The 12,517-nt window shown below is 45.5% G+C and overlaps 1 protein-coding gene and 1 non-coding gene across 2 annotated transcripts; one reads left to right on the forward strand and one right to left on the reverse strand.

Moving 5' to 3' along the window:
• Nucleotides 1-853: 853 nt before the first annotated feature.
• Nucleotides 854-925, reverse strand: trnam-cau (transfer RNA methionine (anticodon CAU)). Its single transcript has one exon. It is a non-coding gene; the product is annotated as a tRNA-Met (tRNA).
• A 10,323-nt stretch (nucleotides 926-11,248) lies between these two features.
• LOC144670376 (histone H1-like) lies at nucleotides 11,249-11,917 on the forward strand. Its single transcript, XM_078532856.1, has one exon. It carries the CDS (start codon nucleotides 11,249-11,251, stop codon nucleotides 11,915-11,917), a length of 669 nt encoding a protein of 222 aa, XP_078388982.1.
• The last annotated feature ends 600 nt before the right edge of the window (nucleotides 11,918-12,517 follow it).

Consider the following 12,517-nt stretch of genomic DNA (forward strand, 5'->3'; position numbering starts at 1 on the left):
ATCTTTGGATTTGTTACTTGCCCATTTACCTTAACCTTGCACCAAAAACTCTTTTGTCATTTAACCTCTCCTGCCCTCCACCCTGATTTGGAAACCACAAGAGAAAAATGTTAGATTTAGTAATAAGTAACGAGAGATAATTAATTCATATTCTGGCAGTATATGAGCATCTAGCAATGAGTGACCACAATATGTTAGAGGCAGAGAAAGGTCACAGAAATGTTACAATTTTCACCTTAAGTAAGGTCGGTAAGGGCCGAATGAGCAGGAAGCTGAACACATTAAATTCCGAACAGCTACTAGCAGGATAAAGGAAACAATCAGAGGCTCTCAAAGGTCCAAGGAAGGAAACTTCACTATCCCAGTTTTAAACCAGTAATTAAGCAGGAACGCTGATATCTACCCAAATATTGATTAACTGCCTTTGACATGATGCTGTCTTCATTATGATGATCCTCTCTTCCTCGATGGTACATGTCGCAGTTTAGGAAGCTGTTGTCCAAATTAGAATGGTGAATTACTGCTGCTTGTCATATAGGTCGGACAGACTGCATGCAATGAATATCAATTTCACTATATATTCCCATCTCAGGAATTTCCTATTCAGGTAATGATGGGGTGAGAGTGAACGAGAGAAGAACATTCAGACTGTGCCAGCTCTTTGCGAGAAATGGGCTGGTCTCAGCTGATGTGCGTTTGCAATTTCAGCTAGTATCCTTGTGTGAATGAAAGCAATTTGAGATATTTGTTGCAGACTGAAGTGTTTACAGGAAGCGAGATGCCAATGCTAATACCTACAAATGAGATAAGTTTGTGGGTAGCAGCAAAATGTTTATTTTAGTGAGTATATAAATAGCAGAGGATGGTTTCGATCCATCGACCTCTGGGTTATGGGCCCAGCACGCTTCCGCTGCGCCACTCTGCTGCACATTGTCACTAGTTGATGAATGTTAGTTTTGTGTATTAGGGAACTAAATAGTCACTTGCTTTGTGCTTTTGAGCAAGAGAAGATGTGTTGGGTGGATCATCTTGGCTGCACAATTCCACTGCGTAACACCAGAAACAGACAGAAAAACACACACAGAAAGGCAGCAAGAGACTGTCAGGATACACAAGATAACAGAGAAAGACGCCGAGAAAATTAGCAAGACACTGAGGTGGAGAAACTAATCATTTCTGTAAACTGTTCCCAGCTACACAGAGATGTCCCCTGTTTGTAACAATGACTCTTATTGTGTAACTGTGCATCGTGTAATGTAATTGTGCATCCTGTTGTGTAACTGTGCACCCTGTTGTGTAACTGTGCACTCTGTTTTGTGCATGTGCACCCTGTTGTATAAAAGTGCTCTCTATTGTGTAACTGTGCTCTTTGTTGCGGGACTCTGTTCTCTGTTGTTCAACTGTGCTCTCTGTTGTTTCACTGTTCCCTCTGTTGTTTAACTGTGCTCGATGTTGTTTAACTGTACCCTCTGTTGTCTAACTTTGCCTTCTGTTGTATAACTGTGCTCTCTGTTGTGTAACTGTGCTCTCGTTGTGTAACTGCTCTCATATAACTGTGCTCTCTGTTGTATTACTCTGCCCTCTATTGTGTAACTGTGTCCTATGTTGTTTCACTGCGCTCTCTGTTGTGTAATTGTGTTATCTGTCGTGTAAATATGCTCTCTGCTGTGTTACTGTGCTTTCTGTTGTGTAGCTGTGCCATGTGTTTAATTGAGCCCCCTGTCGTCGAACTGAGCCCTTTGTTGTTTAACTGTGCTCTCTGTTGTGGAACTGTGCCGTCTGATGTGTAACTGTATTCACGAAAATGTAATTGTGTACTCTGTTGTATAACTGTGCCCTTTGTTGTCTAACTCGGTTCCCTGTTGTGTAACAATGCTCTCCGTTGTGTAACAATGCTCTCTATTATGTAAATGTGCTCTCTGTTGTGTGACTGTGCCCTCTGTTGTGTGACTGTGCTCTCTATTGTGTAACTGTGCTTTCTGCTGTTGAGAGATCTTCACCGTTGTGTAACCCGCTTCCCTGTCGTGCAAACGTTTTCCCAGCTGCATTAAAATGTTCTCTGTTGTTTCAAAGTGCTCCCTGTTCTGCAAAGATGGTCTCTGTTGCTCAGTGAGGGTGTTTTCTATTGCACAATTATTTTCTTTCAGGGGCCTTAATTTTCCCTGTCATGTTAATGTGTTCCATCTTGTGTTCAGATGTTCCCTCTTCTTGAGTGAAAATCTGGTTAATTCGCAACTGGACTACAATCGTCAATTCTCAGTTGTGTCTGTTACCTTCTAGTGATGAATGTGATTGTGTGATACATCCCGAGAACTCTGTTTTTGGACTTGAGCGAGATTTGTTCTGTATGTGTCCATCACAGATAGTGTTTGTGAGTGTAGGATTCATTCTGCATCTCAGTCTCTGGAACAATTTGTGAGAGCAGGGTTCCTTCTTTATGGGTCAATGCCTGGTACTATATGTGAGGATGAGGGTCTGTATCAGGCAGTGGTACAGAATGTGAATGTGGGAATCAAGCTGTGTCTATCAGACCCCATTACTGACAGGGGAAGTGGGATTAATTCTGTATCTGAATGTCTCTGTTATTCTTACTATTATTCAGACATTCGGGTTAGAGGATGATTTGCTTCCACTCTCTCTCTCTCTCTCTCTCTCTCTGAACAGAGTCAGTGTCTGATTGCACGACAGTGCTGCAGCACCCAGCTACTGCAGAGCAAGGACTTGGAACATTTTACAACAATTTCCTGCCATCCAGAAACAATTCACTGCTCCATGAATGGGACTGAGTGACAGAGCAGGGAGTTCTGTACAGTTCGAATTACTACCCACACTCGGGATCCACTTTTGTTTTTATTTGTTCACGGGCTGTAGGAGTCGCTGACAAGACCAGAATATGTTGCCTCGCTCTAATTACCCTTCAGATCAGGCCCTGCTTCAGTTGCTGCTTTTAATTTTCTGTTTTTTCGTAATGACAATTAATTGAAACAAATGCGTTGGTCTATTTTGTATTTGCAACCTCACCTCTCTTTGAATTATTATAAATACCTTTTTCTTCCTACAGGCAAAAGTTTGATAGTAGCTGAATCGAAATAGTGATTCCGTGACAAAAGGAGAAGTGCAGCCAGCTCCTTCTCACACAGTAAGTACAGTATCACTCACAGAGAGCAGAGACATCAGTTCCACAAGCACCAACAACACAGTAAGATAAGAGCAAAATAGTGCAGATGCTGGAAATCTGAAAGAAAAATAGAAAATGCTGGAAAAACTCAGCAGGTCTAACCGCATCTATGGAGAGAAAGACAGAGTTAACGTTTAAGAGTCATACAGACATGAAAGGTAAACTCTGTCTTTCTCTCCACAGATGCTGTTCGACCTCCTGAGTTTTCCAGAATGTTCCGTTTTTGTTAGCACTATGGTAGACTGGCAGTGAGCCCAAGTCTCAGGAATGTATATTCATTCAAACAGAGCAGGAGAGTGCGTGAACCAGATGGGTTTTTTATCAACATGACTTTCAAGGTTTTTTTGAATTATATGTCACTAGTAGCTGTGGTGGGATTTGATCCCTCGCCTCCATAACATTATCCTGAGGGGGCCCTGATGTTTCTTGACACGATAGGTGTGGAGAGGATGGTTCCTCTTGGAGGAGAATCTAGAACTCGTGGTCACTGTTTAAAAATAAAGGGTCGTCCATTTAAGACAGAGATGAGGAGATTTTTTTCTCGCTGAGGGTCTTGAGTCTTTGGAACTCTCTTCCTCAAAAGAGGGTGGAAGTGGATTCTCTGAATACTTTTAAAGCAGGGGTAGACTCATGAAAGCAAGTGGGTGAGAGGTTATCGAGGGTAGACAGGAATGTGGAGTTGAGGTTACAATCAGATCAACCATGACCTTATTGAATGGTGGAGCAAACTCGAGGAGCCGAGTGGCCTATTCCTGCTCTTTGTTCCTTCTGTTCTTATGTTCATTAACCTGGAACTCTAGATTCCCGCTACGCCACCATCTCCACTATTAAAACTGCCACCGAAACCAAACTGCCGCTGTTTAAAAAGTGCCCGTCCTATTTCTCATCTGGTGCCTGCAATAGCTGCTCCTTGTCTGACTCCCCACGTCCCGACTGTCCGGCTCTGTTCAAACTCTTCACTGTCCAATATCAACAAACCTGGGGAGTGGGAACTCAACCAAGAATATTCACTGCTGCTTTGTGGGGAGAAAGCAGCAATTATTTTCAATAACAGCTTCTTGCCATTTTGTCTCCCTCCTCCCAGGAGGCTGCTGTTTGTTCCATTCCCCCAGGACTGAGGTCACTCCATTGGCGGCTCTTCCTGTCCCAGGTGGAGCTGGGGGAGAGCAGCGCCCATGCGCTCTTCCGCTCCCACCCATTGAGCTCTGGTGGGTCAGAATGACGCAGAATTCTACAACATTCCGTGAAACAATTTTGTTTTGAAACGTTCTCCAATTCATTTATATCCGAGATCAGCAAAAGATGTGGAGCTCCTGAGAAAGGGAACGATGAAATAAGAATTTCTGCTTGAGATCTTTCTGTGCAGCCTGTTTGCTGTTCAGGGGCCCGTCATCACAAAGCAATCCTGCAGAATCACTGGAGGAAGCCGGTAGTCGTGGTGTTTGCTAGGACCGTGCAGGAGTTAATATCTGTCATGAACTCTCCCAGATTCATTCAATCCGAGTGAAACACTCACTGAGAGTGATACCCAATGGCCCTGAGCTGCAGGGAGTACAAAAAGGAACCGAGGGTTAAACATGGGCCACTGTTTCTCACTCACTGACACTGTCATAGAGACAGAGAGACATAGAGTCATGGAGACATTGCTGCTCAGAAGGAGGCCATACGGCCCATCCAGTCTGACTGTCTGTAGAATAATCCAGTCAGGCCCATTCTCCTGCTCCATTCCTGCAACTTTATTTCCCAATTTCCATTTGTAATCACCATCTCCGTTTCCACAATGCCCAGAGGGATCAAGATCCAGGTCATTACCTAGAATGTAACAAATTTCTTGCACACATCCCCCCTGTACATCTTGTCTTATATTTTAAATCCGTGCTGCCTATTCCTTCTGCTCTCACCTAATGGGAACAGCTTTCCTTTGTCTACCTGATCTAAACCTGTTATAATCCTGTACACCTCTCTCAGACCTCCCGTCAATCTCGGTTGCTTCAAGGAGAGCAGCTCCGGATTCCGCAAACAAACCTTGCAGCTATCATCCCTCATGCCTAGAACTATTCTAGGAAATCTCCTTTACACTCTCTCAAAGACTCTCACATCCTTCCAAAAACGTGGTGACCAGACATGTAGGCAATACTCTAGTTGCAGCCTAACCAGAGCTTTATAAATGTTAAATATAACGTTCCTGCTTCTATGCTCAGTACCTCTGTTGTTGAAACCAAAGATCCCATTTGCTTTCTGAAATACACCCTCAAAATCTCCTGTCACCTTCAAAGATATAAAGATTCTTGGTCCCTCTGACCTTGCACAATTTTTAGAACTGGACCATTGTGTTCATACTGCCTCATTTCTGTTAAAATACAGCATTATTCCTGTGTGTGGGATTAATGATGTGTCTGTGCTACAATATCATTAAGATCTGAGACTGCAGCTTCTGCCTCTTCATGAGAATCTTTCTGGATAACACCAGAATTTACAAGGATTTCTGCAACTGATGCATTGTCTGTGTCTCACCGCCCTCACTCACTCTGTCTCTGTCTATCCCTCCACCCCCTCTCTCTTGAACTCCACATGAAGGTGCGATACTGTTGTTTAGTGACTGAGTGCACACAGTCTATCTTCAAATCACAGAATCACAGAATCACAGTGCAGAAGAAGCCCTTTGGCCCATCGAGTCTGCACCGACACGTGAGAAACACCTGACCTACCTACCTAATCCCATTTACCAGCACTTGGCCCATAGCCTTGTATGTTATGACGTGCCAAGTGCTCACCCAGGTACTTTTTAACGGAAGTGAGGCAACCCGCCTCCACCACCCTCCCAGGCAGTGCATTGCAGACCATCACCACACTCTGGGTAAAAATGTTTTTCCTCACATCCCCCCTAAACCTCCTGCCCCTCACCTTGTACTTATGCCCCCTTGTGACTGACCCTTCCTCAAAGGGGAAAAGCTGCTCCCTGTCTATGCCCCTCATAATCTTGTACACCTTGATCAGGTCGCCCTGCAGTCTTCTCTGCTCCAACGAAAACAACCCAAGTCTATCCTACCTCCCTTCATAACTTAAAAGTTTCATCCCAGGCACCATCATGGTGAATCTCCTCTGCACCCCCTCCAGTGTAATCACATCGTTCCTATAATGTGGCGACAAGAAATGCATAGTGGCCTCACCAAGGTTCTATGCAACTCCAACATGACCTCCCTACTTTTGTAATCTATGCCTCGATTGATAAAGGCAAGTGACCCATATGCCTTTTTCACCAACCCACTAACATGCCCCTCCGCCTTCAGAGATCTATGGACACACACGCCAAGGGCACTTTGTTCCTCAGAACTTCCTAGTGCCATGCTACTCATTGAATACTTTGTTGTAAAATTACTCCATCCAAAGTTTATCACCTCACACTTTTCAGGTTTAAATTCCAACTGCCACTTATCTGCCCATTTCACCATCCCATCTATATCTTCCTGTAGCCCAAGACACTCAACCTCACTGTTAACCACCCGGCCAATCTTTGTGTCATCCGCAAACTTAATAATCCTACCCCCCACATAGTCATCTATGTCGTTTATATAAATGACAAACAATAGGGGACAGAGCACAGATCGTTGTGGTACGCCACTGGACACTGGCTTCCAGTCACTAAAGCATTCTTCTGTCATCACCCTCTGCCTCCTTCAACTAAGCCAATTTTGAATCCACCTTATCAAGTTACCCTGTTTCCCATGTGCCTTTGCCTTCTTTATAAGTCACCCATGTGGGACCTTGTCAAAGGCTTTGCTGAAATCCATATGAACTACATCAACTGCACTACCCTCATCTACACACCTGGTCACCTCCTCAAATAATTCAATCAAATTTGTTAGGCATGACCTCCCTCTGACAAAGCCATGCTGACTATCGCTGATCAAAACTTGCCTCTGCAAGTGGAGGCAGATACTCTCCTTCAGAAATTTCTCCAATAGTTTCCCTACCACTGACGCGATACTCACTGGCCTGTTGTTCCCTGGTGTATCTCTACAACCCTTCTTAAATAGCAGAACCGCATTAGCTGTTCTCCAGTCCTCTGGCACCTTCCCCGTGGCCAGAGAGGAATTAAAATTTGGGTCCGAGCCCTGTGATCTCCTCCCTTGCCACCCTCAGCAGTCTGGGACACAAATCATCCGAACCTGGAGATTGATCCACTTTTGAACCTGCCAACACCACCAATACCTTGTCAATCGCTATATCAATTTGGTTAAGTACCTCGCAGTCTTTCTTCCCGAGTTCGATACATTCATCCTCATTCTCTTGGGTGAAGACGGACGTGAAGTATACATTCAAAACTCTAGTGATGTCCTCTGGCTCCACCCATGTAATGCCCACTTGATCCCATATACTATTTCCCTGGTTATCCTCTTCCCATTGAAATACTTATTGAATATCTTGGGATTTTCCCTTCTTTTACCAGCCAGAGCTCTCTCATATCCCCTCTTTGCTCTCCTAATTGCTTTCTTAAGGTCCACACTGCACTGTCTGTACTCCACTAATGCCTCTGCTGATTTGCATCCCTTGTACCTGCTAAAAGCCTCTATTTTCTATCTCATCTTAACCTGAATATCTCTGGTCATCTATGGTTCTCTGGGTTTGTTACTACTTCCTATCACCCTAAAGGGAACATATTGAACCTGTACCCTCCCCGTTTCCTTTATGAACACCCCCCACTGTTCCTCTGCAGATTTTCCCACAAGTGACTGTTCCCAGTCTATCTTGGCCAGATCTTGCCTTATTTTACTAAAATCCACTCTCCCCCAATCCAAAACATTTTTTTGCAACTTTTCGATTTCTTTGTCCATAACAAACTTAAACTGTACCATGTTGTGGTCGCTATCACTAAAATGCTCGCCCACCACTACCTCAGCCACCTGTCCAGCTTCATTCCCCAGAATTAGGTCCAGCAATGCACCGTCCCTTATTGGACCCACTACATATTGACCTAAAACGTTCTCTTGTACACATTTCAAGAAATGCACTCCATCCAAGTCCTTAACACTCTGTCTATCCCAATTAATGTTGGGAAAGTTGAAATCACCTAATATAATCACCCTATTGTCATTGTTTTTACCCACCTCCAAAAATTGTGCACATATTTGCTCCTCAATTTCCCGCTGACTATTTGGGGGTCTATAATAAACACCTAATAATGTGGTTGCCCCTTTTTTATTCCTAAACTCTACCCACAAAGTTTTATTCGATGCCCCCTCCAATGATCAAAAGTAAATTTTCCTGTGAACAAGAGAATAATTTAAACCAGTTATGGGTTAACACAGGCACAGCTGTGATTGGCTGCAACCTCCTGAATCTGGGGAACAGACACTGTGAGCAGCTCCGGTCTCAGAAGGTTTAACAGTTACTGAGCTGGGAAACAACAACTAGTTCCAAATAATCCACAGCACAGGCCGAGAGGAGAGGAAAGCCTGTCCTGGGAGCTGTAAATCTGAGACACAGTTTGTCCTGTCAACGTGTAGATATGAACAAAAATAAAAATACCTGGAAAAACTCAGCAGGTCTGGCAGCATCTGCAGAGATGAACACAGTTAACGTTTCGAGTCCGTATGACTCTTCAACTAAGAACTAAGTAAAAACAGAAAAGAGGTGAAATATTAGCTGGTTTAAGGGAGAGGGGATGTGGGACAGGTAGAGCTGGATAGAGGGCCATTGATAGGTGGAGATAGCCAAAAAATGTCATAGACAAAAGGTCAAAGAGGTGTTGAAGGTGGTGATATTATGTAAGGAATGTGCTAATTAAGGATAGAAAGCAGGACAAGCAAGGTACAGATAGCCCTCGTGCGGGTGGGGTGAAGGGAAGGGATCGAAATAGGTTAAAAGGTAGAGATAAAACAATGGACGGAAATACATTTAAAAATAATGGAAATAGGTGGGAAAAGAAAAATCTATATAAATTATTGGGGAATAAAAACAGGGATCGGAAAGGGGTTGGGGATGGAGGAGAGAGTTCATGATCTAAAATTGATGAACTCAATATTCATTCCAGAAGACTGTAAAGTGCCCAGTCCGAAGATGAGGTGATATTGCTCCAGTTTGCGTTGAGTTTCACTGGAACAATGCAGCAGGCCAAGGACGGACATGTAGGCATGAGAGCAGGGTGGAGTGTTGAAATGGCAAGCGACAGGGAGGTCTGGCTCATGCTTGCGGACAGACCGAAGGTATTCTGCAAAGTGGTCACCCAGTCTGCGTTTGGTCTCTCCAATGTAGAGGAAACCGCATTGGGAGCAACGAATGCAGTAAACTAAATTGAGGGAAGTGCAAGGGAAATGCTGCTTCATTTGAAAGGAATGTTTGGGCCCTTGGATGGTGAGGAGAGGATAAGTAAAGGCGCACGTGTTGCACCTTCTGCAGTTGCATGGGAAGGCGTCGTGGGAGGGGGTTGATGGAGGAGTGGACCAGGGTGTCCCGGATGGAACGATCCCTGTGGAATGCCACCAGCGGGGGGGTGAATCGAAGATGTGTTTGGTGGTGGCATCATGCTGGAGTTGGCGAAAATGGCGGAGGCTGATCCTTTGAATGCGCAGGCTGGGGGGGTAATAAGTGAGGACAAGTGGGACCCTATCATGGTTCTGGCCGGGAGAGGAAGGTGTGAGGGTGGATGCGCGGGAGATGGGCCGGACACAGTTGAGGGCCCTGTCCACCACCGTGGGTGGAAAACCTCGGTTAAGGAAGAAGGAAGACATGTCAGAGGAACTGTTTTTGAAAGTGGCATCAGAACAGATGCGACGGAGGCGAAGGAACTGAGAGAATGGGATGGAGTCTTTACAGGAAGCGGGGTGTGAGGAGCTGTAGTCGAGGTATCTGTGGGAGTCGATAGGCTTGTGATGAATATTGGTGGACAATCTATCACCAGAAATTGAGACAGAGAGGTTAAGGAAGGGAAGGGAAGTGTCAGAGATGGACCATGTGAAAATGATGGCGGGGTGGAAATTGGAAGCAAAATTAATAAATTTTTCCAAGTCCAGAGGAGAGCATGAAGCAGCAACGAAGGAATCATCGATGTACCATAGAAAAAGTTGTGGGAGGGGACCGGAGTAGGACTGGAACAAGGAATGTTCCACATACCCCATAAAGAGACAGGCATAGCTGGGCCCCACGCGGGAACCCATAGCCAAACCTTTTATTAGGAGGAAGTGAGAGGAGTTTAAGGAGAAATTGTTCAGTGTGAGAACAAGTTCAGCCAGACGGAGGAGAGTAGTGGTGGATGGGGATTGTTCGGGCCACTGTTCGAGGAAGAAGCGGAGAGCTATCAGAACATCCTGGTTGGGGGATGGAGGTGTAGAGGGATTGGGCGTCCATGGTGAAGAGGAGGCGTTTGGGGTCAGGGAACTAGAAATTGTTGATATGATGTAGGGTGTCAGAGGAATCACGGATGTCGGTGGGAAGGGACTGGACAAGGGGAGAGAGAATGGAGTCAAGATAGCAAGAAATGAGTTCCGTGGGGCAGGAACAGGCTGACAGTGACATTGTATCAGCGAGAGTGTGTTGAAGGGGCGGGCGGGTTAGACTAATGTCACTGTGTTTGTGTGTCCGGCCTCAGCGCCAGGTTTCCGAGTCATTCTTGTGTAAAATCACAAGATTTCCCTGTAATTGGATCGCGCTGCTCCCCTGCTCAGCCCTGAAGAGAGAATTTAAGGCAAAGTTTTCATTTATTTCAAGATTTCAGTGGAAACACAGAGAAGAAGTCAGCGCTCGGCTGAGAGGGCGCGATCAAAGCAGCAAAGAAACGGGTTTAAATCGAAATTGCTGCATTTAATTCGGATGGAACATTCTCGACAACAAAGATTCGGATTTTGTTAACAGAAGGAAGCGAGTGTGGGAATCTGAAATGTCTAATTTGAAGTGGAATTGGGGAGTTTATGAGGAGAGAGAAACACAGAGAGGCTGGAGGAGCCGGGAGCTGACAGCAGGTTGTCTCTGCCCCGTCCGCTCTCTGTGTTTAAGTTGCTCTGAGCCGCCACCACTGGTTTCATTTCTGATCCAGTTCTGACTGTCAGAGAGATTTTCCACACAGTCTCGGATATGACTGATACTGCAGCCGCCGAAACGGCTCCTCCAGCCGCCACCGCTCAAGTCAAACCTCCCAAGAAGAAGAAGGCGGCTTCCCGATCGAAGGCAGCCGGTCCCAAGTTAGGCGAACAGATCCTCAAGATTGTGGCGGGTTGCAGCGATCGCAAGGGGATGTCCCTGGCCGCGATAAAGAAAGCTTTGTCTGGCAGCGGTGTCGATGTGGGGAAGCTCGGCTCCCAGATCAGGCTCAGTATCAGGAGGAAGGTGGAGAGCGGCTCCCTGGTGCAGGTAAAGGGACAGGGCGCCTCCGGCTCCTTCAAAATCCCTAAGAAGGAATCCCAGGGGAAAGTGGGAAAGAAGGAGAAGAAACCAACAGCCAAGAAATCTTTAGTAAAGAAACCAGCGGCCAAGAAGGTGAAAACAAAGAAACCAGCAGCTAAGAAATCTCCAGCCAGGAAAGTAGCAGCCAAGAAATCCCCAGCGAAGAAAGCAACAGTCAAGAAAACAAGCAGCAAGAAGGCGGCAACTCCAAAAAAGGCGGTGAAGAAAGCAGCGCTGAAGAAAAAATCTCCCGTCAAGAAGGTCACGGGCGGAAAGGCTTTAAAAAAAGTGGATAAATCGAAGGCCAAGCCCAAAGTGAAAGCAGCAAAGGCTAAGAAAGCAGCGCCAGGAAAGAAGTGAAACCAGCCGAGCAAATTGTAAACCTCTGAACACAAAGGCTCTTCTCAGAGCCGCCCACGTCTCTCAGGAAAGAGCTGATCCCCGAATCAAATGTTCCTCTCCCGGCGCTGGGAGCAGGTTTCACACTGAAATGATTTATATTAAATTGAAAATTCCCGGTATCTCACTGACATGCTCTATACCCATCCCCTCCCCCACTCTGCAATAAAACAGAGCGGGGTCCGTGCCCCATTGTAACTGGGGATTTGTTCAGCTGCTCTGTCAGTTTCTGCACGTTCCCTTTTCACAGATTCAGGGTGAGAGTGTGTAAGACAGTTACCCGGGCGGAGAAACCCCGCGTTACAACTCAAAGCCCAACACATGAGTTTGTCTAATTCAGCTGGAGTGAGGTGTCGGTAAACTGCTGAACCCGCTTGGAGGGGAGGTGTGTGGGGATAGAACAGAAGCTGGGAGTGAAGTGGAAATAGGCGGATTTGACAGCATATAGTGTATGTACTTGGGCGGGAATATTACTGAATTTTAATTGTAAAGCTCTTTATTTAAAAGTTGCGGGTTTTTAGAACCGTTTAATTTGAAGCTCCAATCTATAAGCTTTGTGCC

The sequence above is a fragment of the Cetorhinus maximus genome, chromosome 31, assembly GCF_964194155.1.
Source record: "Cetorhinus maximus chromosome 31, sCetMax3.hap1.1, whole genome shotgun sequence".
Taxonomy (NCBI): domain Eukaryota; kingdom Metazoa; phylum Chordata; class Chondrichthyes; order Lamniformes; family Cetorhinidae; genus Cetorhinus; species Cetorhinus maximus.

Coding starts and splice junctions, on each gene's coding strand:
- LOC144670376 (XM_078532856.1), top strand. CDS start 11,249: ATGACTGATACTGCAGCCGCCGAAACGGCTCCTCCAGCCGCCACCGCT.